This window comes from Rhea pennata, unplaced genomic scaffold, assembly GCF_028389875.1.
Source record: "Rhea pennata isolate bPtePen1 unplaced genomic scaffold, bPtePen1.pri scaffold_32, whole genome shotgun sequence".
NCBI lineage: Eukaryota > Metazoa > Chordata > Aves > Rheiformes > Rheidae > Rhea > Rhea pennata.
The window spans coordinates 3,883,030-3,910,919 of record NW_026907679.1 but is presented as its reverse complement, the minus strand read 5'-3'; the positions used below and the strand labels follow the sequence as shown (position 1 = coordinate 3,910,919).

The 27,890-nt window shown below is 57.3% G+C and overlaps 1 protein-coding gene across 1 annotated transcript; it reads right to left on the bottom strand.

The window, feature by feature from the left end:
• Nucleotides 1-57: 57 nt before the first annotated feature.
• LOC134154591 (adenylate cyclase type 10-like) lies at nucleotides 58-25,665 on the bottom strand. The gene is made up of 33 exons (XM_062601266.1): nucleotides 25,661-25,665; nucleotides 25,266-25,429; nucleotides 24,643-24,747; nucleotides 24,207-24,245; nucleotides 23,533-23,676; nucleotides 22,825-23,030; nucleotides 22,282-22,378; nucleotides 21,861-21,949; nucleotides 21,155-21,346; nucleotides 20,792-20,913; nucleotides 20,468-20,544; nucleotides 19,959-20,148; nucleotides 19,130-19,182; nucleotides 18,489-18,642; nucleotides 17,517-17,709; nucleotides 16,996-17,082; nucleotides 16,284-16,567; nucleotides 15,546-15,682; nucleotides 13,699-13,824; nucleotides 12,481-12,735; nucleotides 11,419-11,763; nucleotides 10,883-10,934; nucleotides 9,669-9,891; nucleotides 9,149-9,256; nucleotides 8,601-8,779; nucleotides 7,900-8,056; nucleotides 7,209-7,413; nucleotides 7,034-7,130; nucleotides 6,689-6,804; nucleotides 5,664-5,781; nucleotides 4,535-4,730; nucleotides 3,841-4,029; nucleotides 58-96 (listed from the first exon to the last, which is right to left on the bottom strand). The coding sequence occupies exons 1-33, from the start codon at nucleotides 25,663-25,665 to the stop codon at nucleotides 58-60; spliced, it is 4,743 nt and encodes a 1,580-aa protein (XP_062457250.1).
• Nucleotides 25,666-27,890: the final 2,225 nt, after the last annotated feature.

Below are 27,890 nucleotides of genomic sequence, written 5' to 3'. Positions count from 1 at the left end.
TACAATACTGTGCCCAGTTTTTGGCCCCCAGTAGGAGGTCCTTGTATGAGGATGATGTCAAGAAGATGCAGCCACGCTTTTCATTATGGTGACAATCTGAAGGTTGAGACAATAGCCGTATGTTGAAGCCCAAGAGGAACAGACTAGAGGGATTGAAAAGTTTTTCCCCTGACAGGATGGTCAAGCATTGGCATGTGTGGCCCAGAGGAGCTCTACTGTCTCCATCTCTGCAGGCTTTCAAGACTGGATCAAGTGCTCGGCAACCTCCTCTGAACCCATAGCTGAGGTGCTCACCTGAGGTGAGCACAACATTGGGTTAGAGGTTTCCTGAGGTCCTGTGCAGCTTAAAAGAATCCCTTCCACCAAGGGTCTTCTTTAGTCAGTGTTAAGGAGAGCACTCAGCTCTCCTTGACTATAGAAGTAACTCAGAGAGAAGCAGGCTCAGATCAACTAGCTTTGTGGTCCTGCTCCAGTCGGGGATGTTCTGACACAAGGCTACTTGGCAGGTATTCAGGCCTCCCTGAACTGCCCTGAACTGATCACTCCTTTCCTTAACTTTTTTTCCCTGCTTTTCTCTCCTACCGTCCTCATACTTTCCCATACAAACACCTCTTTTAGCCCTTCTTTCCCTTTAGGCCCTGACTGTGCTTCCTTAGTACCTTCATTTCCCGTTTCTGAGATTATTGCTCTTGTAATTCCTACTTTGGTAAGGAGGTCCCTTAAACTAGTACCTCCTTTTATCACTTCTACCATCCTGCAATTCCTTGCGCTCTTGAGTTGTTAGAGGCACCCCATCTCATGCACTTTGCGTGAGCACATACACACTAAGAGCTGACACAAAGGAGCTTCAGGCAGAGGGATGTGAGAAACTTGGGGATTCTGCCAACAGAAACCTTATGAAGTTTTACAAGGAGAAGAGCAAGTCGTGCACCTGGGGAAGAGGAATCCCATGCATCAGAACACCTTGGGACCTTGTTGTCCCAAAATCTGGGTTCTGTTACCCGGTGTACAAGCAACCAGTAGACACACAGGGTCGAGATACTTGTTTCTTTCATTTCTGCACAGAGATGGGTGCTCGGTGGTAAATCCACAAAGCTAGCACACCTTCTCCCCCTCTCATTCTTCATTTATACACACTTTTCAGGAAGTACTTTATACAAATCTTTCTATTGGTTACAATTTCACTACCTCAGGTAATCATCCAGCACTTGCGCTTTCACATTCTTGTTAATTAGCATAGGAAGCGAAGAAGAGGCGGGAACATCATTCTCATGTCATTTCCATCTCATTATTCATTTAGGGGTGTGAAGTTTAATATGTTAATAAGCCTTAATGAACCTAAGGTCACTCCTGGGTTTTTCTGCTGTTTTTGTCTTACCTGCCCCTCGCAATCTTCAAAGCACTGTGGTTTCATCAAGGTTATTTAGCCGGAGCTGGTTATCCTTTGCAGTACTGTTTTTCTCTCTCCGTTGTCCTTGAGTCTTGTTAACTATTTGCAAGGTTTTTTTCTCGCAGTATTTCTCTACCACCACCTGCTGTTACTGCAAATTCACTCCAAGGTCAACAGCACAGACACAAAGGACTTTGGCCCCTTCTCTGCTGGAGCCCCCCTGCCCCCTCTCACAACTGCTTGATTTTGCCTGTCTTCACAGCATTTCCTGATTCTCTCTGCAGTCGACTCTGAGGATTTCTTCTGCTACTCAAGACCTGTGGCAACAGTCTGGGAGCTGATGAGTCAGCAGGTGTCACAGCTTGCAGGCAAGAGTGGGCCTCCTGGATAGCACAGCCCCGATCCCAGCAGCATGCGCTGGTGCCTCCCACCAGTGGGCAACCTCTGGGGCGCCTGCGGCTTGAGGCACCACACTGCAGGGCTGTGATGGAATGGAGTGATGAGAGATGAGATGGCACTGCAGAAACTCTCACTGCTGGTAGCACAGTGGGGAACTGAGTGATGGAAAGGAAACCAAGGCAGTTGTAGGCAAGACTGAATCCTGACTGGATCAACAGATGATTGGGCTTGCAATTGGTTTAAGCTGTGACTTCTGGGGAGAACAACAGTGCGAACTATGAAAGATTAATGCCACCCCCCAAGGTGTGGACCCTGCTCTGGGCAGTGGGACTTCCCCCAAGATTCCACCCAGTGAGAAGTGGATGCCCGCACCGCGATTCCCCCATGACCGATGGGGCATCTTAATTCAACTGACTGGGAACAGGAAATTTGTCCTTTGGCTTCCATTGGGTCTGCAATCATGTATGTGGGATGCTTCACTTATATTTCTTTATTAATCATGGACTACTGCGGCAGCAAGGTACTCCCCAATTAAGGGAGGGTCCTGTGGCAGCTTACACGGAGTTTATACAGGATGCCTTTATCCAGAGAATGTTACTTTTTTTAAAAAAAATAACAATACCTACCATTTCATTAGTCAGGGACACGAGTACACAATACTCTTACCAACTTCCCTACTTTGGTTGCTGTAAACTATGTCTTTATTTTAAAATGTTCTCTCTGCCAAGGACCTAACATCTGTGTCTTCTTAAGAAACACCTGCTGCAGGACATGAGTTCCACCAAGGACATGCATTTTGCTCTACTAACTCATCACAAAGGTATAACCCTAGACATCCCCTTGTGTATAAAGGCTGCAGAGAGAACAGAAGTTGCATTGTGCCTACCACCCCCAATCCCGTGGGGCTGCAGCAAGGAGAAACTCCAACAGGAGAACCAAACTGGCAAAGAGCTGGGCAGAGACGGGCCTGAAATGGCCCGATGCATTACCTCTACCCAGGAGAATGAATACTACTTGGGAACCACTATAGAACTATAGGAATTAACTAACCCCCCAGAGCTTTACCTTCTCTGGAGCGCTTTGTGCCTTATTTATCATATTCCTCACTTGATGGAAGCCTAAATGCTAAGTTCTTCAGAATGCTCAGACTGTTTTGTTTTTTGGTTTTTGTTTTGAGTATTGACCTTAGTAATTGTGTAGGTGTTGGTTCAGTTTGACTCAGGTTGTGCAAACATTGTTGTGGGAAAGGAGAGAACGAGGCAGAATACAAGCAGGGGGCCGAAGAATGATGCTGAGCATATTAAAGGAAGAAGGAAAGGAAGAAGTGCTTGGACTAGCAGTGTCAGAATTTAATTCCTGGAGAAGAATCCTCCCTTTGCAGTGCTGGCAGCTTCAGCAGGTACCTGGAGCTACCGACCTCTGGCTTTGCTTGGTTCAGGTGGGGAAAATGTGGGGCTGTCTTCAGCCACAAATCTCCCAGGGGGCCTTTTCCAGTGAACCAGCACTCCTAAAGGAAGGGGGGGGGGGAAAAAAGGCACAGTGAGAGCTGAGAAGAGCACGTGACCTCCAGAGCCATGACTTCTGCCTGGGAAGGCAACTAAGGCCTCTCTCAGCAACTTGTTCCACCCATCAGCCAATGAGCCATGCTGCCAAAACCCCTCAGCGAGCAGAAGGAGAGGCAAGGCCAATTCAGACTCAGCACACGTTGACCCTGGCCTCCCAGAGCTCCCTTAAGGAGCAGGGAAAGATTCCACTTCACCACCACTCTGCCAAGCAGAGATGCTGCAAAGGAGCAGCTGCAGGGCATACTGCTTCCTCACGTACCAGTCCAGCCCCGCTTGGCAGAGAGGGATCACAGCTGTCTCTACCTTCCTCTTGAGCGGGGCTAAGAGCACCTACCAGCTCACGCAGGACTCTGAGCACATGCCCCTGAAGCTCTCGGGGGGCTCTCTCTGGGGCTACCTGCCACAGTACAGTGCGGCCCACCTTCTGCTACAGCAGGCTCAACTTCTGCCCAGGAAGCAACTCAAAGGCACAGGTGAGCAACTTACAGTGCTCATCTCCAGCCAAGTCTTCTCCAGCAGGTTGCCATGGTCTTCACAAGCTTGCAGGCCCTGGTTGAGGCACAGCAGGCTCTGCTCTTCATTCCCCAGCATCAGGAAAATGTAGGCTTTCAGGTGGTAGACTCTGGGGTAGAAGACGGGGCTTGTGGAGCACCGAGAGAAAACCTCTTCGGCGAGCTGCCGAGAAAACAACAGAGAGGTACATCAGGACAAGTCAGAGAGCCCAGCGATGGCTTGGCACAGAGAAGGGCGCCAAATCCCCAAAGAGAAAAACCAGCCACAAAGAAAGGAGGAGTGCACAGCTAGCAAGGCTGAGGTACCACACAAACCTCTCCTGAGCCCTAACACCTCCTATGGAGCAGGCATTTCAGCAGGGCGCACTAGCTCATGGCTGAGCAAGGCTCTTCTCTCCTGTTTGGGCCAAACAGTCCCACAAGGGAATTCTCACACGCCCAGGAAGACTGCCTTCACCTGACTGCCTTCTCGTCCCCCTCTTGCTGACACCTCTGTTACAGGAGTCTTTAGCCATGCTGCTCCCTAAGCCGCTACCCTCTGGCACTACCCTGACTCCATCCTGTTGTGGCTGCTTCTACCTGCACAGGTCAACCCACTGCTGCTAGCAACACAGCTTTCCCCAGAGGGCCCTTGCAGCATGCCCCTCCCCTTCCTCCGCATCCCTCACCCTTAGAGCCCTGCGGCAGCTCTCACGGGCCCTCCACGAGCCATGCTCCATGTCCTTTTTCAGCACCAGGCTATGGCACTCCAGGAGCCGGCTGCACGCTTGGCTGGCCACAAGGCAGGCGCCAGTGCTCTTCAGCAGCCTCTTGGCCTTTTCAAAGGGCTTCTGGAAGTTGTCCCACTGCCCGAGCCTTGCAAACCTACATTGTCCAGAGGAAGAAAGGAAGCACATACAAACACACACTCAGGCACATTTTGTAGAGATGAGCAAGTAACCAAGAGGTCTCCTAGGCCATAGGCTCCAGCCCCAACCTGGCTTCCAGAGGCAATGCATCCTCTAGGACAAGGAAGCTACTGGGGGTGTACTGGGGGGCTGAACCGCAGCGTGTTGTAGCTGCTCCTGATAAGCATCACTGAGAGCACTGTATTGTAATCAGGCAGCAGTAGCTCAATTCCTTCTCTCCCGCGTGAACTTGGTGTTCTTGTCTCCCTGCTACATCACAGCTGAGCAGGAATCTACTGCTGTCCCTCCCAACAGGGTCCTCTCCGCTCCCCTTCCCTCCAGTTTGCTTGACCTGTTTATAAACGTGTGCGCATGCGTGTCTGTTTGTGAGCCAGCGGCACTCAGCACTCCCCCACAGTGATGAGAGAGACCACAGGGAAACTGCAAGGACTGGAACCCAGTCCCTTGCAGGCACCCAGGAGACACAAGCCATGCTAGGCAGGAGACTGGGACAACGGCTGCCTTCTCCCACAAACACAGCATTGCTCCAGGCCCTCGTGCCCTCCCCGAGCCAAGCTCTTGCACTTAGGCAGCATTCAGCCTGCATCGCTTTCCTGCGCTGAGAGAGAGCCACACCAGTCCGTCCCCAACATTCAAGGGGAAAAGGAAGGCTGTGGCTGAATGCCGCCAAGGCATCATTCCCTGGCAGGGCTCCACAGCAGCACAACCTGGGGCTCCTTGCCACCTTGCTCATCCTGCGTGGCCCCCTGGCCCCTTTCACCATCATGCTCCAGAAGCAGCCGCCTTGGTGGACACGGGATGGGGGCATGTGATGAACGCAGAGCTCCCCCTTTCCCGGCCACAAGCACTGCCTGGGCCTCTCCCCACTCAAAGCAAGTCTCCAACTTACCAAAGAGCCAGGGACGAATACAGTCCAAGCAGGATGCTGCTCTGCGCCTGGAGAAGGCAGTTGGCTTCGTTCTGCTCCACGAACCTCCTGCACTCTTCAAAGGACTTATACTGCCACCCTGCAATACAAATGTCTCTCAGAGAAGCAGCGAAGCAGCACCTCCCTCCCTGGCCTCACCGTGCCTCAGGCATTCAGAGCAGCAGAAAGCTCCAGCACAGGCGGCAAAGTTCTTGGCAGGCAAAGCACTCACAGAGCAACAAACCTCACAGGAAGCATGCAAGGGCTGCACTTCTACCCTAGCTCCTCAGGGCTGCTCAAGTGCATGGAACTGCCCTTGAACGCAAGGGCAGAGAACATCAGGAAGGAAACAAAAGAACTCCCAGCTCCCCTGACACCATGTCTTACCCTTGAGAAATCTGCAGCTTTCTAGCACTGCACAAAGGCACGCTGCCACTGAGCAGCAAGGACAGCGACCCCAGAGCACAGGCTCTTAGGTGCCTCCTGCTCAGGCACATGCCAGCACTGCTAGCCCTGCTTCCTGGGGAGCCAGAGCAGAGTGAGGCGGAGAAGAGCTTTCAGAAGGGGCAATCTCAAAATACAGCTAGGAAAGAGCATAACTGAAAGCACTGTCAAATTACTCTTGGCTCCCATGTTAGAAACGCAAAAGGGAAAAAAAATAACGAGGATGCAGGCGAAGAGAGAAATGCGCACAGCGGAAAGCTCTGTGGAGGAAATATAAGGATTGCTGGAGGCTCTGGGGTCATTGTTCTACCAGGAGAAAAACTGCTTTGGCCAGCACAACTGTTTCCATGTTTCCAGAGGACAGGGAAACCTGGCAGAACTCTTGTATTGTCTACTCCAGTCTCTAGAAGTCTTGTACTGACGGTGCACTTCTGCTTGTGCTGGGAGGGCTCTGCCTGTTTATACCGTGCACAAAGCCCCCAGCTCTGGCCCACAGCTCCAGGGGGGCAGCCTTGCCTGCCCAGCAAACAGGCTCTGGAGGGCCCTCCTCACTGAGCACTTACCAGCATCAAGCAAGAGGTCTAAGCAGCAGCAGAAGAAGCATGCCTGCCCAACGATCTCATCTGCTCCAGACACCTGCTCCTCTAGCCTGCGCAGCACTGCCTCACATTCCGGGTACCTGGGGAGGAACACAACGAGCCTCCAGGGAGCCTCTCCACGGGCTGGGAGCCCAGGCAGCACCTCCAGACACTTCCCACTCCCCTTCCCAGCACCTCTCTCTCCCTCGTTTTCCCTTCTTTGCTCTTCCTCCCAACTCCGTCCCACTTTCTCCAGCAGGCCTGTTCTCACCCAAAGGTCCCTGACCCCTGACACTGCGCAACCCCCACTCTCTCCAGCACCGGGATTACCTCATCTGCAGAAAGAGTGCCGTGAAGAGGGTCCTGAGAACCACGTAGCCCAGGTCAGGCTTCTGCAGCTCCATGCAGAGCCTCTCAGCACGATAGCCTGGGAAGAGAACAAGCAGACTTGCACCGGCTCTCTCGGCAGAGATGCCTTCTTGCAGGCGGCGGGGGCAGTACCTACCTACGTTGACGGACAGAGGCAGATTTCCCAGGCTGAGGGTCAGATGGGACAGGGCCTGGGCAAAGCTGGCCGTGTTTAATATCCCTCCTCCAAAGAGCTGCACCTCAGCACTAAGCTGCATGGCCGCCCGCCCGTATTGCAGCCACTCTTCCCGGCAGCCCAGGTTCTGGCAGCACAGCGCATATTCCAGGTAGGACAAGAGGACCTAGAAGGGTCCAAACACAACAATGCACACGACTCTGTCTCTCCAGGGCAATTCCTTGGCCTGGAGGGGACAGGCCACAACCCAGCTGCCAGCTTCTCTCTTCTCTTCCACTCTCACAGCGCGCACCCATACGACCAACTCTTCTTCCTACTGCCACTGCTAACTGCAGCCGTGCCAAGACAGGGGCCCCCGGCCTTGCACACCAGCATTATCAAGAGCCACGAGGAAACTACAGAATACACACAGTGGTGCTGCCTTAAAGCCAGAACCGCCTCCATGCTCACAATTAGGAAATTAATCCAACGCGAGGGACTACCCAAAGCAGCAGCAACCCACACCCTCTGGAAGTTCATCCAGAAAAGGGCAGGCACACGCACATCTTTGGGCTCTTCTTGCCGGGGGCAGGCCCTGCTGGTACTCTTGCCAGGCCAGGGAAAAGGAGCCGTGTCAGGGATGGGTCTGCTGCTGCAGAGAGAAGGCACTCACGTGACTCGCGTCCTCGGACTCCTTGGCCGTGTTCACCTTCATGAGTGCTGCCAGGCGGGAGAGCCTCCGACTGCCGGCGGCGCTCTCCAGGCTGAAGAGCTGCCGCAGTAAGGACAGGCAGTGGCTTTGCCGGAACAGCCAGGGGAGCCTCTGCCTCCTGCCACACAAGGGAAACTGCTGGGCCACAGCCACTAGGCACACTGTGCCAAGTCCCACGGGGCGGGGGAAGCAGGGGGATGGAGGAGACGGCTGCACCTCCTTGCAGAAGGGCAGCTGACGCAGGCACGGCCGCAGCGATACAAGCGGCAGAACCAAGGAGCACCACCCAGGAAATGTGACTGCTAAAGACGGTGTCTTGGCACTACAGCCTAGGCAGGCCAAGCAAAGCTGGCCACCGGGAGGAAAAGGGGCCTTGCACGGGAGGCCTGCGCCTGGCTACAGCCTCTGAGCTTCCTCCCTCTCACAGCTCACCTCCGCTTACGCCGACAGGCCCACCTCCTGCTCCTGCCAGCACACTCCCTTCCCCTCCCCACACTCTGCTCCCCACTAACACCTCCCTGCTCTCACCAACACCATCTCCCATGCCAGCACCCCAGTAGCTGCCCAATACAACCCACAGCTGCTCCACCCATTAGCCTCCTGCTCCCTCAGCAGCTTTCCCTCTGCCTAGAAGAGCCCTTGTTTTCCCTTCTGCTTCCTACCCTGCCTCCTGAGGAACGGAGGAGTCTCTGTTCTTCTTGTGAGAGGCATGCTCTGACTTTTCCAGCACAAGCTGCAAGGTGGCACCAGTGCAGGTCATGGGGAATTTCCTCTTCAGCAGGCTCAATGCCTTCCTGATCATTGTCTTCGCCAGCTCCGTTTGTCCCATACGGTAGCAGACCTGCACAGCAAAAGGGCTTTCAAGGCTGTCCCGTTTGGCACAAAAGCTCATCCCCAGTGCATCAAGCAGCCCCAGGCACAGCTGGGAGTCCTGAGCCTCCCAGCTACTGGGAACGCTAAGAACAGGGATACTGGGAAGGCTCCCAGAGGGCTCCGATTCAGCACATAACCAATAGCATGTCTCTGTCGGAATCAAGGCCAGGACCTCAGCTGGTTTTGGCCAGGGGGCAAAGGGGCCCCAGGAAAGCAGGCTGAGAGCAGTCGCAGTTAGGTGGGCCAGGGAGAGCCTGCCCCACCCCACCCTACCCCACAGGAAAGCATTCAACTCCACCCACCGGGGGAGCCCACCAAAACCACCCTGTCACCTTACCTCTCCTTTGAGGCTCAGCAAAGTGGCTTCTTCAAAGCAAGCAAGCGCGTTTCCCTTCTTAGCCACCAAGGTCCTCAGCACTTCTGCTTTCTGCAGGTTCTGGAAGGCCTTTGAACAAGCACACAGAGAGCAGCTCAGCATCGCTGCCAAGCCTGTCCCCAGCCCCAGCACTCCCAGGTGCCTCCAGCATCTTGCTGAGGAGGCCTGCACCTGCCCCTGGTGATGCCCACCCAAGCACAGTCACGCTGCCTCTCACACCACGCGCACAAACACTCCTTTGCACCACCACCTGGGAGGTGCACCTTGCACCAAGGGGCTGCTTCACAGCCCTGTCTCTCTTGCCACAGGAGAGGCAAACAGGAGGCAAACGCTGGGTCTCCCTCCCACCAATTCGTCCCTGAGTCCCCACAAAGGAAGGCCCCCAGGCAGGCCCTATTGCAGTGGGAAAACTGGCTTGCTCAGGGCAAGGCACTTGAGAGGACTCCATGGGCAGTGGGCTCTGGCAAGCACGGCAACTCACCAGGTAGTTGTCGGAGACGTGCAAGTAGGCAGCCGCACCCTCCAGCAGATAATAAAAGGCCCTGGCGTCATTGCCCACTGCCATGTAGTGCTGAGCCAAGGGCACAAGCACCAAGTCCACAATGGCCTTGCAGCTGCAGGAACACTCCACACCCTGCGTCCACTGGGTCTTGCTGGGCACCTTGGGCATCCATTCGGTCTTAGCCAGAAACTGCTTTGCCGCTCTGGAGACAAGATCACGGAGAAAGAAGACACCAAAGCACACACCAGCGTCACCAACACTGCTCCTTCAGCCTACGTTAAAGACACATTCTAGCACAGCACGAGGCCACACACACGAAGGCACCGCACGGGAGCCGTGGGCTGCACAGCCTTCCCAGGCGTGCTGAGGGAGCTCGCTCAGTCCTTCTTTCTACCCCACACAACAGTGACCTGCACCCAGAGTTCCCTGGGCCCTCCCAGCTTACAACTGACACCACTGACTCCGGTGCGGGCTGCAGCCCCCCATCATTGCTATGACTTCCCCCTGTGCTCCTTCCTCCCTTCCGCTCTCGCCTTCCCTCCTCCCTCAAGACCTTTGGCTCTCCCCGCACGGCAAGCAAAGCCAGGACAACTCACTCACACAGCACGCTTTGGCAAGATTTGTTCCCTGACACTGCGGGCACATTGACCAGTATATGCTGGGCACTCAGAGGAGCCCTGGGGCCCCAGAGCACAGGCACAGTGGACTCAGGCAGGGCAGAACCGGCACGAGAAGCAACAGCTCCCCTTTTCAGCAATGGCAAGCCATTCCGTTGGCCATAGCTGTAACAAAGCGGCAGGAGCACCGGTCCTGTTGGCGCCTTTGCTGTCCCTGCTCTGGAGGAGCACTGCTCTTTTAGGCAGGCAGAGAGACCAGCTGGCATTTCTGTCCCCTTCCACAAGCCACCCTGCCTCCAGGGGCTGCTTTGCCCCTGCACAGCTTGCAACACTGCTCTCTAACAGCTAGAAAGCCAGGGCTGCTCCACTCCAAACCACCATCAGCACTGGGATCCCACTGGCTTCCCCAAAGATACGCATCCCCATGCCCATCTCAACCCAGCTGCCTCTCACAGGCCTGATCTCGCCAATGCTAGACTCACAACGGGCAGCCCAAGCGGGGAACTCCGCTTATCTCCTCTGCACACCCTCACCCCACTGCCCCCCAAAATCATCTTCAAAACCTTGGCTCCTCACTGAAAAATCTCCTCCAAGCAGCTCTTCTCTTTCAGTACACCACTTGAAGCATCTGCAAAGAAAGCATGCCATTAAACACCTCCTCACTGCACATGCCGTAGAGCTGCTTCTTGCCATTCTGTAGCACCAAGGGAGGAAGAGCAGAGCCAAAGGCCCTGGCGGCAGCTCCCTCTCCAGCTCCTTCCCTGACATCTGCCTTCACTGTGGGGCTCAACTCCAGATTTAACCTAGCTTCACCAAGTGTACTAGACACACTAGCTAATACACCTCAGCCTGCTGAGCCATGCGTGCACCTCTGCCGGGGGATGGGCTGCCCTCCCGTAATTCTGGGAAAATGCAGGTGGACACGCAAGGGGAGAAAGGCGCTACGCTGTGGACACATCATCGCTCTCATTGTGGAGCTGTGCTCAGTGGAGAAATGAACTAGTCCTACAACATTATCCGCCTTGCACTGGAAGCATCCCCACGCTTGTGTGAAACAAGTGTGCGGTAGGAGTGGGCAGGACCCAGGCTCCAGAGCAGGGCACACAGCATACCCGTAGAGGCGGGGAGCTCGTCCAACTTCATCTCCTCGCTGGTCGCCAGGGAGGCCTCCCAGTTGCGCCAGGAGCAGTCGCTGCCATGCTCTTCTCCGCTCTCGGCCTCCTGCGTGCTGCCGAGGGCCAAGCGGTGGAAGGCAACAAAGTCGCCTCCCCCGCAGCACTGGCACTTGTGCGTGTGCCTCTCCAGGAAGGCCGCACACTTGTGGTGCAGGGCCACCCTCTGTCCCTTCGGCCACAGCTCGTACGCAGCCTCCTGCAGCAGCGGGGCGCAAAAGGCCAGCACGCCAGACTCCAGCCTCACCCTCCTCTTGCTCTCCTCCATGGATGACTTCTGGGCATCTGAAAGGCAATGGGGCTTCCCATCAGCCAGAGCTGGGGCCGGAGCTGGAGCCACAGCTCAGGCAAGCCATAGCTGCACCATGAAAGACAGGCCTTGGCGTGGGCCCTTGGCAGGAAACCAGCGCTCCTGCACTCAGAGCCTCCGGGCCAGACAGCAAAAGGGCCCACCTTGCCTTCCTCACACTAGCACGGCCAGCGCAACGGGCTGCTGGCCTGCTCTCCCTGCCAACAGGCTGTGCAGCTGCGCCCCAGGCGGCAGCTGGGGATGCTGCCAGCCGCAGAAGCAAGACACAGCCAGCTCTTTCTGCCCACTCTGCAAGACACTCCCAGCCTCCTACGCTCCCCCGGCGCTAGGGGACAATAAAGATCAACGCACACTAAATCCCTCATCTGCACACAGCGGGAGGCTGGGTCAGCAGGTCCGGGCTTTCGTACTCCCTCTCCTACATGGGCTATGAGCCGCGCTTGTAGGCAGGGCAGCAGAGGGACTCGCAACACCTCACTGCAATATTGCCCTCCAGCACAAAGCACAAAGCACAGGCTCCTCGGAAATGGACTCGTCAGAGCTTTTAACAACCCATCCCTAACTCCCCGGGGTGCCATGAGCATTACACACCTCCTCCAGGCAGGGGGCATTCTCTGGGGAGCCCCACCGGGGACACAGACAGCGGCAGCAGCAGCCTGCAGTGCTCCCAGGCTCCCCTTACCACCTCTTACCGCTCTCCTCCTCCAGAGAGGTGCCTGACCCCTCGGTGGGAACACTGCTCTCTTCTGCCCCCTTGGCAGCATTCAGCCACTTGAGGATGTTGCATCTCACCAGGGCATTCAGCGCCTTGTTCAGCTTGGCCCTGCTCCACCCAGGAAGGATGTGGAACAGCAGCTCCGTGCTAAACAGCAGCCCTAGGATGGCTGCACACTTCAGAACCATCTGCTCCGAGGGCTTCATGCTGTCCAGCTCAGCCAGCGCAATCCCTGCCAAAAGCAAGCCACACGTCTCTCCCTTGCCCACTCCCCACCATCACGGCCTGCATTAGCTGCAACACTTGAGTGGGTAGATTCTTCCCTAGGGACCCAGCCCCTTGGACAACTGCAACCCAGGGCACGTGTCTTCAAGATGCCTCTGCTCCTGCTTGACTCACAGGAAGCAAGGACGCAGGAAAGCAGAGATGCTCAGACGAACGCTCCCCCACCACGGATGAGCAGGGCAGCATCCAGCACATGCATATGTCCGGGCATGCAGCTTGCCAGCTCTGCGCTCTATTTATGTCCACAGGGCACACAGACAGAGAGCTTTTCCTGCACCGCCGAGGCCAGCTCAGAGCTCCCCACAACCCCGCACTTCCCTTGGTCACACAAGACTTTCCCCTTCTTGGACAAAGCAGCTCCTTCAAGAAGAACACTTGGGCATGGGGGACATTTCTGCCACCGGCATTCGGCCAGGGTTTGGCTTGAGGGCAGCCATGCTCATTCACAGCTTCCTATCCAGCACTCCCTAGAAATGGGGCGATTTCTGGGCCAGCCCAGAAAACAACAGGCAAAGAGAGATTCGCAAGACGGCTTTGGTTGGGCTTCAGTGCCTTGAGGCCCCCACAAGCAGGAGAAATTACAAACAGAACAATGAGGTGCGAAGCCTAGTTCAAAGCTCAGTCGGAGCCATGACAAATATCCCCTGGAAATGCATTTTCTCTTGCTGAGAACAGTCTGCTCCCAATACCTTCCTTTCTCCGCCCCCTGCCCACCCCACCCCACTCAGAGCAGACAACGTGCAGGTTTCTCTGCGGACAATCCCACGGCACCAAAGCAACCTGCCCAGCAGAGTCCCAGAGGGGAGAGGCTCAACTCTGCAGCACACCGAGGCCCACACTCTCCAGCTCAGGCCCTGGCAAAGGCACCCAGCACTGCTGCCAGCTGCCACAGCGCGGCTCAGCCCCTCACCTTTCAATGTAGGGGGAAGTACTGTGTTCTGCGGGGTCACAGCCGGTCTCATGGTGCACACCCTGCGGTCCTTCCCCGCGCTGGAGCTTCGTGCTGCTGTGGTGGTTGAAGCCTCCGTCACAGAAGCTGAGCGGCACAAGGGAGCAGGAGAAAGCGATTAGCAAAGGGAGACAATTCATGTCATGACTTCCTGCTTGCAAACACTACAAAATCCACCTCAGCTGGAACAAGGCCTGCCTCAGGTGGGCTGATGCACTTGGCCTGCACCAAACGTGCTCGCTAAGACGAGCAAAGCACTTCCCTTGCATACCTTTGTTTCATAGCCCTTCCCTAACATTAGCTGTTGCCAGGCAGTTTCCCCAAACACTCCCAAGTCAAAGGCTCCAGACCTCCTGACTGGGGAGGCAACGCCTCAAGGCAGAAGGCAGCAGTGTTGCCGTCATCCCAGAGGCAGGCACCTTGCCAGTGCAAATGCAAAATTGGGGGTCACTAAGGGCTGCTGCCAGAGCCATGGCAAGCTGGTTGGCATTCATCCCTAGGTCGTGTTACCACTGCCGCCTTCACTTAGTAGCACCTTTGGGGGCTTTCACACTTTGGCATTCAAGTTCCCAAGGCCGGTGCCTCGCCTCTGCTGGGTTTGATGTCAGACTTCTTGGCAAGTGACCTTCTTTGCCTTCTGCCCAGGGAAATACATGCACATTCCAATGCCTCTTAAATAACACGCCTACATCGGCCAGAGAGCAGAGTTCTCCAGGGCATCCCAAGAATTTGGGCAGCGACTCAAAGGGCCAAAGAAGGGATTTTCCACAGGTCAGACAGCAGCACCTCCGACGTCCCCATGAAAATCCACCCGCGTGGGGCATGCTAGAGGCAGAAGCAGCATGCCCCGCTTTGTGCCTAGCCGGGGTCTTGTGTTTAATCTCTCGCTCTCTTTAGCCAGAGCATGCCCAAAGCCAGCCTGCGGTCAGGCTGCTCTGCGCCTGCCTGCCCTCACCCCGCACACGGAGCTTCGTAAGCAGCTGTGCTCAGGGACAGAAATTGCTCTTTCCCACCCCTTCAGGCAGGCTTCAAACTACGCTTTGGCCTATCAGGCAGAGGAGAAGGACAGCAGGGGCTCACAAAAGCCAGAGTCCTCAGACCACCTGCTGATGAAGAAGTTTTTTCTGACCAACAAACACGGTGTGCGGCAGGAACATAAAGTGCACCAGTGCCGTATACCCATATGGAGAAGAGCCTGACCCCAGCAGGAGCTCTCCTTGAAGCAGCAGACCAGGCGTTGTGGACTCCAGGCATCCATTTGCCTTCCCTTGCCCTCAAGTGTTTTTGCTAACACACTCAACTCTTCAGGCCCTCTCTCTGGTCCTCTAAATGCCTCCCACCCAACATCCCTCAGCTCCCTCCAACCTCAACCCTTCAGCATTCACCCCTAGCAGGCCTTACAGCACCTGGCACCACGTGTCACTGACGGACTCAATCCAGCCCCGTGGCTGTGCACAAGGAACATTCCAGCCACAGGACTCACCACACTGGCCCAGAAGAAGCACCTGCGTTCCTATGAGTTCACGACAAGACCAGCACTCACCTGAGTGCCAGGCAGCGGCTCTGCTCCTCCTTTGAAATTGGCTGCCACGGCACCCTTGCTTGTCCTCTCAAAGATACCAGAACTCCCCGGCCTCAGCTTGGGCTGTCCCAGCAGCAAGGCCTGTACAAACCCACACCTGATCCACACCACGCTCTTTATGGCTGCAAGAGCTGACAGTGCCAAGTTCACAGGGGAAGCCTCGGGCAAGAATGCGCTGGGGAAAATGCACCACAGCAACTAGGCAGTCGGCCGCAAAGGTGCTTACTGAAGAGGCTCTCCCACTTGTCCTCTCGTTTCTCATCCTTCCCCAGTGGGTGGAACAAGAGCATGTCGTGGCCAAGAAGGTAGCGCAGCAGTTCCTCACAGTAATAGGGGATGCCGTAGCTTCTTTGCGTCAGCAACCTGCAAAGGAGCACATCCAGCACTCACTGACACAGGCAAAGGCAGGCGCACACGCACACGTTTCAGGTGGGCGCTGAGCCACTCGGGCAGAGCACAGAAACCAACGTCTTCACCACAGCTCCACCTCACTTCTGAAAGGGCCACGACTCCCACGGGCTTTGGTGCCTGAGTCACCCGGAAGATACAGCCTTTGCTGGAATCCTCGGGAAAAGCAGTGCAGATAGAGCCCCAAGCAAGCCTTGTCTTTCGTGTGCCCAACAGCCTCGATGCTCTCCGGCACCGGTGAGAACCTTTGCCCCCGTGATTCACCCCACAAAGCCTCACCACGCAGACTAATGCCTTTGCCACCCCTGAGCCATGCCAGCATGCAGGACCACTTCCTTCCTGCCTTCCGGTGCAACACAGAAGGCTGGACACCTCCTGTGCTCTGTGCCTAGGCAGCTGCCCACTCGCAGCTCACGACTGCCAGGATGTCCCACTGGCTAGAGGCACTGGCCCTCCTAGAAGCTCTGCACTGCCTTTTCTAGGGCTTCATTCCCTTTGGCTCTCTGCACAGCTTCAAGCTCTCAGCAAGAGCTCACAGGCCCTGCCTGTGACTTACGTCTCTAGATCCTGGGGCAGGCTGACAACTCCAAGCTCCTGGCAGGCTTTCTGCACTACAGCAGAAGGCTTCAGCTCTCCAAGACGAACACAGCTGGTTTTCGGCAACTTCAGGATGTCTACGGCAGCTTGGCAAAGCCTCTGTCTTCTGCAGTGACTGGCAGTGAAGCTCATCACCATGAAGATCGAGACATCCCTGAGCACGCTCCACATCAGACTCCAGGAGGGAGAGTCGATGCAGTGGGCATTGTCGATGACAAATACAACGCCATCTTCTTCAACAGTCTGAAACAAACAGCTTGCTCTGCGGGGATTCTGATGGGTTCTCAAGTAGCTTCCATAGCAGCAACTTTGGCCTCTTTCTCTCCCTCTCCAGACAGAGAGGGAGAGAGAGAGACGGAGAGAACGCTCTGAAGCCTCTTTCCTCTCCCCAGCTACTTAGGCATCCAGAATCTTACTGACTTGCACTTTCTCTGAGACTTTAAGGCCTCTTGTGCAAAGTAGGACAGAAGAACCTTGTTGCTCCTCCCGAGCACGTGCCCACCAACTTTATGGGAGGAAAGGTATCGGGGGTATGGGCAGGGGTGCTTGGGCTCTGAAGGGTAAGGACTCAGGTACATCGTCCTCCCGCCAGCTCCCACCACTCTCCTCCTGAAGCCTCCGCCTGTGGCATTGGTGTCTTCCTCTGAGCCCCGAGGGAGAGAAGAGCTCACCTTCTGGAGCACTTTCTTCAAAACCAACTCCAGCTCCATTTGCCTTTGAGTGCCACTCATCTGGGAAACTGCGGTCGAGAGGGGAAACTGCCCAGAAAAGCACAGTCATAGAGAAACAGCTTTCCAGGGCTTGCAGCACACCTACCCACCACACAACACCAACCCAGCAAAATGCCTCTCCTGGCCTCACCATCAGCCCTCTCTCCAACACAGCTGCAAGGAGACAACACAGTGCCGATACCCCGGGAGCTGAGAACAGAAGCCCTCTGCTTATTCGCTTGTGATGGCAGTCCCGGGAGACAGCAGACCACTCACACAGCACTCAGCTCAACACAAGGTCATCAGCCCCATCTCCAAGCTGCTCTTCAGTGCCTTTTGCCCACCGCGCTCAGGAACAGAAGCCTGCACTATATGCCCCTGCTCTTCCCTCCAGGCAGCCAAGAGACTCCCCACCAGAGCCTCCAAACTACAAAAGCTCACAAGCAGCCCTTTGCCAGGGCCAGAGAGGGCCTCGCTCTCACCTTAACGAGGAAGACGTCGTTGAGGAGGCAGTAGCTGCTCTCTGCCATCAGCCCTTGGAGCTTTGCCTGCAGCACAAGCTGTCTGGCACTGCACGATTGACATGACTGCAGGCCCAGGGCCATGGCCAGCACCATACGGAGGGCAGAGTAGACCTGCTTCAGGTCTAGCTCTGTCAGTTCCACGGCCACTACCCTGCCATGCAAAAGCAAAGAGGACCGAGATTCAGAGAGCAACGCAAAGAGCTGCAGACTTCCAAGGCAAAACTGTCAGAGAAGAGGCACGTCATCCAGGGCTGTCTACAAGGGAGCTCTGGACACACAGCCCCAGACGGACTCTTCTTCCACACACCTCCAAGAGCTTCACAGAGGGCCAAGCTTTTCCCGCATCTTACAAGGAAAAGCCACAGAGGGGCAATTGCTGCCAAGCCCCTGGCAGAGCCACCACCACACCCTGTGTCTCCACAGCTCTCAGCACCTCCCCCTGCACAGCAACTTGCCAGCTGAAGAAGCAATGACTGAGCAAGTTGGGCCTTTGTGTTTGAATGCCACAGCTTTGCCATCTGCCTCCTATACTACGGGAAGGCTTGGCCGCCCCAGTGGTCTTTGGCAATAAAAGCCCAAGGGCAAGCAGCCTTTCTCTGGCAGCTCCACCACACCACTCCCGCCTCCCCCAGCATCTTTCTTCTCCTTACTCTCCAGCTGCATGAAAAGCATGCAGCTTGGGCTCTTGCCAGCCCTTGCAGCCTGGCCTAAGTTTGCAAGAGCAACAGCCCTGGCTCCACAAGCCACTTCCAGCTCCCGCGAGACCTAGTAGGAGAGCGTGCAGCTGCTCCATACCAGCGGCTCCAGGAGGCTTTTCAGGGATGCTGCAGGCCAACGGCCAGCAGCACTAGCAGAGGGGCTCGAGGATGCCACAAACATCAGTGGATGGGCAAGGGAAGTGTCCCACAGGTAGTGCTCCAAAACACTCACCTGTGGCCAGCAGCCTGGCCCAAAGATGCCAGCTCAGTGAGTAAATGGCTCTTTCCAGAGCCAAGCACACCCTCAAACGCTAGGATGCTGCTTTCGTGACAAGTCCCATAGGCTTTCAAGGCACTTTCAAAGAGGGCAATCTCTTTTTCACGACCTGTGAAGGCAGACAAAAAGCAAGCTGCTGTAGCGAGCTCAAAAGCCAACAACCTTGGGCAGCCTCCCCTCTTGCTGCCACTGCAACTTCCCTCCACCGCACCTGCGAGCCTGCCCACACCCAGGGCTCCTTCCCACCCCAACAGCTACAATTCTGCAGCTAGGCCTGCCTTAGGGCACTCACAGCCCCACCTTCCTGCTGGAGCCTGGGAGCAACTGTATACTTGCACTGAGCCTGGCAGCAACTGCGTTCTTGAAAGCTCCTGACACGCTAACGGTGCAGGAAGGCAGGAAGCACTAGGCGTCTCACTCTGATTCCCACCTCCACTGCTGGCCCAACTCCAACCTTACGAACGAGCTATGAGCCCAAACCTGATGGCCACTGCAGGCAACACCATCCCTTGCAAAAGCATCTCCATTCCCAGGCTGGTACTAGCAGCTACCAAGGGCAAGAAATGGCCATACACAAGAGCAAGGCATTCACCTACCGAGCAAGGGGCCGTACTCTGACCTCTCCTCCATAAGATCCAGGCCAAATACGCTAGCAGGGGGAGAGAAAAACAAAAGTCAGTGAAGGAGGCAGAAGCTGGAGGACAGAGAGTCATGCGTGCAGCTGAGGACACACTCTTGCCTACCCGCTCTTCTTTTGAGCATAATGGCAGCCTGCCCACACTCCCACCACCAAAGTTCACGCTCATTCAGGAGAGAGTGCAAACACCAAACAAGCACAGGGAAAACTTCCAGCACACAGAAGCCCAAGGGCTTCTGACCACACTGGCACAGCACACGCTATCAACGTGCAAGCAACAGAGGCCAAAACATCATCCAAAGAGAACCTACAAGCCTGGCCCAGAGGAACAGCTCCAGTTTCACCAGCAAGCGAGCAGGAACACAGGCCCGGCCACCCACATTTTCCCAGGGGACCAGCACAGACCAAAGTGCTTTCCAAGAGCTTCCTGCTCAGAAGCAGCCGAGATAATACCCCCTGGGTGGGTCACAATTGTCACTGCATTGCCACTTGCATGCCAGCAAGCAAGCACAGGGCAGAAAGCAGAGTTGCAAGCCCTCTGGGCAGGACTCCCGAGAGCCCTCTCCACCCCTACGCCATCACTCCCACTCTCCCAACAGCAACAGGCACCAAGGTGAACAGGCAAAAAGCACGGCCATGCTATGGCTTTCCCTCTTCTCAGCCACAGCGGTGGGAGGCCTGGGGAGGGCAGCAGCTTGGCCTCTTTCTGCACAGCTCCTCTTTTTGCCCAAAGCTGCACCCTGTGTGCCTCCACGCCCCCAGGCAGCCTGCTCAAAGAGCACACTCACAGCTTCTGCGACATCCCCAGGTACTGATAGACAGTGCCAGGATCGCCAACCCCCTTCATCTGGGCCTTCGGCAGCTCCTTGAAGTAAGACCGGGGCAGCCGGGACGCTGCGTAGGTCGCCGCATCGCAGGACACCAGCCCCGGGTAGTGCTCCATCAGCCGGGCAGCCAGGTTCACCTTCTGGCCCATGACTGCCACAGAGAGAGACCACGCGTTGACGTCCTCAGGAGAGCAACCCGCACCACCCTTCCAGGCTGCCGGCTGCATCCCCTGCCGCACAGGCCAGCACAAAACCCTGCTGAGCACGAGTGAGAGCAACAAGGAGGCTCACAGCCCATCCCCCGTCGTACGGCGGGACCCGCCCCGCCTCCGCCGGTCCCGACGCGCTGCCGCAGGCCAAGCCCTCGTCCTGGCCCAGCGCCCAGGGCCCACAGCTTCTTCCCCGACACTCTGCCTCTTCCTGTAATGGACGCGGCCCGGGCACCCGCTCCGCAGACGGACACCTCGTACCTGTGTACTCGTGCCTGACGCGGTGGCCGACGACTCCGCAGAACGCCGTCCCGCTGGTGACCCCCACGGACACTGCCCTGAGGCGCAGGCAGAGCAGCAGGGATCAGCAGCGCCCGTGCGCAGTCCTGCCTGCCCACCGCCGCCCCTTCCCCACGTCCCCGCGCTCTGCCGTCTGCCCTGGCAGCGCAGGCCTCGGGGACCGGCAGAGCCCGGCAGCGGACACGCCAGCTTGAGCGGGCTGCGCGTGCAGAGCAGCCAGGCGCTCTGGCACCCCTCCGCACCCCCCGCCCCAGGCCGTCCCAGGCAGCATGCCTCCCCACTCACTCAATTTTCCCCAGCCTGCCGGAGCAGGCGGTGGAGATTTTAATCGCGCTTTCCAAGGCGCAAACGCTCTCGCAGGGCAGCTTTCCTCCAGGGAGGCCAAACACACACAGCAGCGTGCAGCCCTGCCGAGGACAGAGACAGCACACCTTGCCGCAACGCCTGCACCAAACCCTTCCCGCCCTGAGACTCCAGCCTCCGCCGACCGCAGCAGAGCTTCAGGGCAACCCCAGAACACAGGGTACCGCTCCCAACGCTGAGGCAGAGCTGCTTCCTCTCTCCCCACCGTGCGAGAGACAGAGCCGCTTCTCCTCTCCACCACCACCCTCGCCCTCGTGCGCGGGGGCACTGCTCCTCCACGCTCACCTTATCAAACATGGAGATTTTGTTGATTTCGCCCTTGTGAGGACGGAGGATCTCCGAAATCAGCACGCTGCTGTCCTGGATAGCCTTGCAGATTTGCGTTAGGTTGACCTTGGCAGCAAACTGCAGCTTCACAAAGAGGCAGGTGACCGGCCGCAGCTCGGATAGGCACGCCAGGGGCTGTCTGTCGTCAATCTGGAAGACAGCAGCGGGCCACCTCCACCAGCCAGCTCGCCCTGGGCGCTTCCTGCCTGCAGCAGATACCAAGGCAGAGCGCACAGAGCGGCAGCAGCGGGCGCCCTCAGAGGAATGCAGAAAGCCTCCTCGCAGTGCAAAGCAGGCGTCAGCCTGCGCGAGGCAGACACACCACGGTGCAAGAAGGCACTGGGCATGGATGGACACAAGGGGCCACCCTCAGCAACGCTGTCACCACTCCGGAGGCATCTCTCTCTTACCCCAGGGCCATGGCCAGAACAACACCAGTGGAAAATGCAGAGGGCAATCCACCCCGCCCTCACCCCCGGCGCTCTCTGCAGGAGCACACAGTCGGCAGGTTTCTGGCCCCTGCAGCACTCCTTTCCCAGGTTTTTGCATACGGGGGCATTTTCTTTGCCTTACCTGCTGCCTGGAGAACTGCCGCTCTGCAACACACCTCTCCTTCTCCCCTCCCTCTCCCCCAAAAGGCACCTCCCAGCACTCGTGGCCATACCTTGCGCAGGACACTGGCTGGGATGTACTTCCTCAGCACCTTCCCCTGAGCACGATGAGGGGCCAAGGTAACAGCAGGCCTCAGGACGCCTACGCAAGGAAAACACACGCGGTCACTGGCAGCAGGGCGCTACGAGCCTGGCTACGGGGGCCTCGCAAAGCAGGGGCTGGCACTGCAGCTCGGGAAGCAAGATCCTCCGCCCTTTGCCCGTGTGTTCCTCTTGCAGGTGCTCAGCCACAGCAGTCCCCTGGAAGCAGCAGGAAGCAGCCAGTGCCTCTGCTGCAGCGCAGCTGCACCCCAAGCACAACCACTAACTAACTGCAAGGGGGAGAGGGCAGAGGCCAGGCCCCAGCAGCCCCTCCGCAAGCCAGTCCCCATCTTTCTGGGCAGGCACAGAACAAGGCAAAGCCGGGGCACTCACCTGGCATTTCAGGAGAATGGCAGTTCAGCTGGGCTCGTGTGAACTTGGAGAAAAGGTCTTCGCGCTCCGACACAGACATCCGCTGCACGCCTGTAACCTGAAGGCACACACAGCAGAAGCACTGCCATCGGCCTCCCCAGGAGTCCCAGGGCACGCATCCTACCCTCCCTCCATCCCACCCTCGCTTCCCAGAGAAGAGAAGATCTCCGTGTAGCAAAGCCACCTTGCTGGATTTGCACCGGGACAAACGCTGGCATCAGCAGCACACGAGCTGTGCAGCCATCAGCCACACACCCCGACGTCTACAGAACACCGCCACGACCCCAGCAGGGCCAAACCCTGACACTCCCTCCTGACCCCACCGCAAACCCAGCAAGCACAATCCACAGCTAACCCTTGGCTGGAAGGGCAACAGCTACAGCTCTCCACCTCCGCTTTACAGCTACAACCCCCACAACGCCCATCTCCTCAACCTTCGCACACCTTCCTCCCTCACCCCCAGCTCCAGGTGCCCCAAACAGCTCTAGAGGCCATCTCACCCACCTTCACAGCTCCTTGGCCTTTCACTCTCTTGCTCTTCACCTGGCTCTGGTTACAGAGCTCCCAGCAGCTGGCTGACAGGATAACATCACTTGCATTTGCAAGGTTTTGCGCCTGCCACACTTCACCCACGGCCTTGCCAATGATCAGGAAGTGCTGCTCCTTGCGGTCTCCCACAGTCAGCAGCGACATGTGCCCTGCAGAGATCCCTGGGGAGAGACAAGCACAACTGAGGCACAGAGCACTTGCACCTCTGCAGCCTCCCACGGCGGCAACTCTCCACAGGCTCCGTTTCAAGCTCAACCCTGGAGACAGGCTCCTCCTCTCAGCTGCTTCAGCTGGAGGCACCCATCCTTCATTACGGAGTCCAGCTGGAGTGTCGATTGGGAGGGGGTACAAAGTGGGGCCTGCCAACAGAGGGGCCTGAAACGGGTGCCTAGAAAGAGGCACGTGAAGCTGACACTGACAAAGTCTTCACAGCCACAGCACCCCAGAGGCCCAGCACACCAGCACCTTTGCTGGCCATCTGCTCAGGGTGCGTGCAGGCAGCTTGTAAGCGGCTGCCTGAGAGCACACAACAGCCTTCCAGGCAGAAGGTTTCCCTGGCCCCACGAGGGATCACCACCTCTCCCCCAGGCGGAAAAGCACCCTGCAGCACTGCACAGGGCCATGGAGCCACACACGGCACAGCTAGTCCAGCACACCCCATACCTATCTTCAGTCGGAGCTTCAGACCCACGTCTGTGTCACGGACGCTGTACTTCTCCTGGATTTGCCGGCAGCACTGCAGCACCAGGCTGATGGTGTCTCTCAGCTGTGTTTCCCTCACTCTCCACAGCACCAGTACAGCATCCCCTGCAGAAAGCAGGGGAACGGCGGAAGGCTCTCGTGAGACGTGACGCTCCCTGAGCTGCACCCCCCTGCACGGACAGCAGGAACCGGCAGGCGTGCTGAGGAAGATGCACTCGTCGGAAGGCCTCCTCCTCAACTACAGCTCTCTGGGCACAGGGATGCCTTCCCCTCCCCCAGGCCAGCTACAACAGCAGCCACAGAGGATGAAGGTGCACAGTGTGGCTACAGGAACACGGGCACCCCCGCAGCCGGTCCCACTCAGGGCAGAGATGAGAGGCCTCTCTCATCCCCTCCTTCCTACCATGCTGCCTCAACCCCCAAGCTCTCAGGCTGCCTCCCCAACACCTCCACACCAGCCCTGTCCCACTGCAGCTTCCCACTTGGGCACCGCGGTGGCAGCTCCCCAGGAGCACCTGCATGCCCACAGAGCCTCCCCTCTGGGCTTTGCCAGCTCACAGCTCACTCTGTCCTCTCCCCTAGCACGCCTCTGCAGTGGCAGCAGACAGAGAGAAGTTTCATTTAGAAAGACATACCTGCAAACTTCAAGATGTCTCCTCCAAAGCCCAGCAGCTCTGCAGGCAAAAGAAAGCAAGAGAAGAGTCAACTCTGCACCTTCTCCAAGCAAGCCACAGAAGCAGCCACTCTGCCGCCCGAGCAGCACAAGGGCAGTGGTGCCTGGTGGGGCACCATTCAGGAAAGCACAGCTCCAGCCCCGCCTCTACACTGCTCACAGGCACCACAGCACTGGTGCCTACGGTACTGGGCACTGCCCAAAGGAGCTAGTGAAGATAACACACCCATTTCTCAGCACCAGTGTCCCCCATCACAGGAGCCCAGCTGCTCTCAGTGGCCCTCAGCGCCCACAGAAACCCCCAGCACGCGCAAGGAGGCTGCCTAGCGCACCTCTGTGCTCTCCCAAAGAGCAGCCTCATGGCACCGTCCCAGACAGTCCTGCAGAACGGCACTTACCCTCCACAATGTCGCCCATGTAGTCATTGAGCGTTTGCGTTAGCTCGTCCGCACCCCGCTCGAGGCTGACGCTCTGGCTAAACTTCTCTGTCAGAGCAGTGAAACCTCAAAGAGGCACAAACAGGCACAGAGGAATCAGCAGGTGCCTACATGGCCGCCAGCTTCACGCTCCCACCTCAGAGAGCGTGCGCATACATCGTGCCCTGACCTGGCTTGTGACAACAAGCCTGGACCACCCAAGAGAAACCACCACTCTCGCATTGGCCACTGCTCCTGGCAGCGTGCCTTCTCCCACACCACACAGCCTGGAGCAGGGGCCCCTGGCCCACGCGCTCTTGCAGCCCGTGGAGGAGTGCCTAGCACTGGGTACCTCTGCTGAGCGCAACTAGCCAACTCCCGGCCTCTTCCAGGCCTCCCCTCTTTTGGAGCCCCTTGTTCCTCCTGACGTCAGCCACCTCTGAGCTCTACATCCCCCAAAGTGGAAGATGGCAGCAGCAAAGAGGCCTCCTCTGATGCATTCTCCACCAGAGGTGGCACCGGGGCTCCCAAAGGCCCAGAAAGTCCCAATGCCTCGTGTCTCTGACTTCTTCTCAACACCCGCCCTTCACAAGCCTTGGACCCACCTGAGACGTCCGCAAAGAGCAGTACTCCATGAAAATTCTGAACGCAACGGGCTTCGTGCCTCAAGTCCTCAGATAAAATGAGGTCGGGGACGTAAGCAGCTACTTCCCCCAGTTCTGAGCAGTGCTTGGACCTTCTCTCCCAGGCACAAGACATCGTCAGCGCCCTTGGGGTACACAGGGTACCTCAGGAGAAGACAACCGTGCCCAACCGGGAGCAGGCTAGCACAACACCGCGCAGGGTTGCGCAATAACCCGGGGCCTTGGGAGGGGCTGCTGGCCCTCTGCCACCAAGGGGCAGGTCACAGTCAGCCGGCAGTGACATCGGCCACATGTCACCGATTGACTCTGTGCTGTCATCAGACAAGTGAGCCAGCTATCAGGGACAGCTTCTGCACGTCATCGCTGCCCTAGCAACTGCAGCACGCAGCGGGGCACGTCCTAGGTTGTTCTGTTGTGAAGAACAAGTGGGTCTTTTCCAGAAGGTGGGGGACAGAGCAAACCTCCAGCCACAGGGCTCCTTGGAGGCCAGGAGGAGATGGACAGGGCTGCACCAGCAGCACAGCGGACAGGCATATCAGAGAGGGGGAGAAAAAGCTGAAGGACGCGGCAGGAGGCAGCTCCAGCCCCCTGCTCTGCGGGAGAGAGCTGTGTAAAGCTTCCACGCCGCAGGGACACCCCCTCACGCTGGGCACCCCAGCTCACAGGCAGCCCAAGGCTCACTGCTCCCTACGGGAAGGTGAGCTGGGGCTGAGGCTGACACCCTCGCAGGCGGTGCCCTTGCCCACAGGGCGCAGTCCCGCAGAGGCTGAACAGGGCATGCACAGCTGGGTGCTGGCCTCTAGCCAGGCAAATTACAGCTGGCGGCTCCAACTTGCTTGTTTTCTGATCTGTTTTTCCTGGTTTCTCTTTTGTAAATGAACTCAAGAATCCCAGCTCCCTGTGTGTGCAGAGGGCACGAGCTGGGAGCCCCTGGGCTCTAGGGGCCAGCTCCTGCAGAGATTGCATGCCTAAGGCCAGAATGTGAAAGCACAAGCGCAGTGTGGTTACCTGAGGTAATGAAATTGTAACCAATAGAAAGATTTGTATAAAGTACTCCCTGGAAAGTGTGTATAAATGAAGAATGAGAGGGGGAGAAGGTGTGCTAGCTTTGTGGTTCTACCACCTAGCCCCCATCTCTGCGCAGAAATGAAATAAAGAAATATCTCGACCCTGTGTGTCTATTGGTTGCTTGCACACCGGGTAACAGAACCCAGATTTTGGGACAACAAAACCCTCCCAGGAGCCCCCCTCCAAACCCCTGGAGCTCCCCCAGGATCTCGCAACTCCCCCCTACCCTAGGGCCCATAAAACTACCCCACGAGGGCCCCCTTTGTACCCCCCAACCCTCCAGAAGGCCCCCCCAAACCTGCAGCACTCGGGGTGGGGGGCAGCAGCCTATTTCTCCCCCTTCCCCTAGGACAGCGAGATCTGGGTGTTTATTTGCCCCAGGGATGGTTGTTTGCCATGGGGGGGGCAGTATTTACCCCCGCTCTTTGCCAATGCCGCTCTCCCCCACAGCCTCACCCCAACATCAACCCATGATGTACGCCAAAAACCTGCTGCAGCTGGGCATGATGTGACCCCCCGCCCCGAGATGACAACACCCCCTCGAGGTCTCAACACCCCCTGGGGGTGACACCCTCCCCCACCCCTGGGTGTCTCCCCTCCCCCAATGGCTTTTAATACGCTGGATTATATTTATTCCCTCCCCACCTGCTGGGGGGGCACTGGGGGGGGTGGGGGTGCCCCACCAATAGGGGTGAGGGGCAGGGGTGACCGTCTAGGGGGTGCTGGCTCAGGAGCTGCCCCCCTGGCCTGGCCCCCACTTTACTGTCTGTAATTAAAGATGTTAAAATAAAGTAATTATTGGAAGGCTCACGGGGGGCCCAGCGTCCGAGAAGGTGTGGGGAGGGGGGAAGGGTGTGGCGCTGCTGGCCACAGACACCTGGGTCCTCTGTACGAGTGCAGGGGAGGGGCGGGGCGGCATGCCCGGATGCCTGGGACCCTCCCGGACGCCTGAGTCCCTTGGAGAATTGGGTTGTCCTGGACTTCTTGTGTTGCCTGGACTCCTGGGCACCTCGGACGCCTGGGCCCCTTGCTCACCCGGGGGAGTGGGGTTGGGGGGGGTTCAGCGTGGTAGCCCCGGACGCCTGGGTCCCCTCTGTGTGGGGGAGAGCGGGGGGTGAGAAGGGGCACCCGGACGCCTGGGTCCCCCAAGGGGCAGTGGTAGAACTGAGACTCGTGGCTGGATCTGGTTGATCATGTCAAACAAAATATTGAATCGGCAACAAGTTTCTATTGCTTAAACCGTGGAACAAGAAGCTGCTCTGGGTCCTTCTTGTGCTCCCAGCCAAGAGGCACCTTATCGATAGCAACAAAACTTAAAAAAAAAACCCAAAACATAGAAATCTTGACTTTTGCTGCTCCTCACCGGCGCCTTCCAACGATCAAAAAGAGAACGGATCATTTTTATCCTTCCAACGCATCCAGGAAACGTCCTCTCGGTCACTGACGGCAGGGCTCGGCAGCCGCTTCCCCTTTGGAGAGCACGGTTTAATTTAATCTAGAGGGGATTTAGCGAAATGC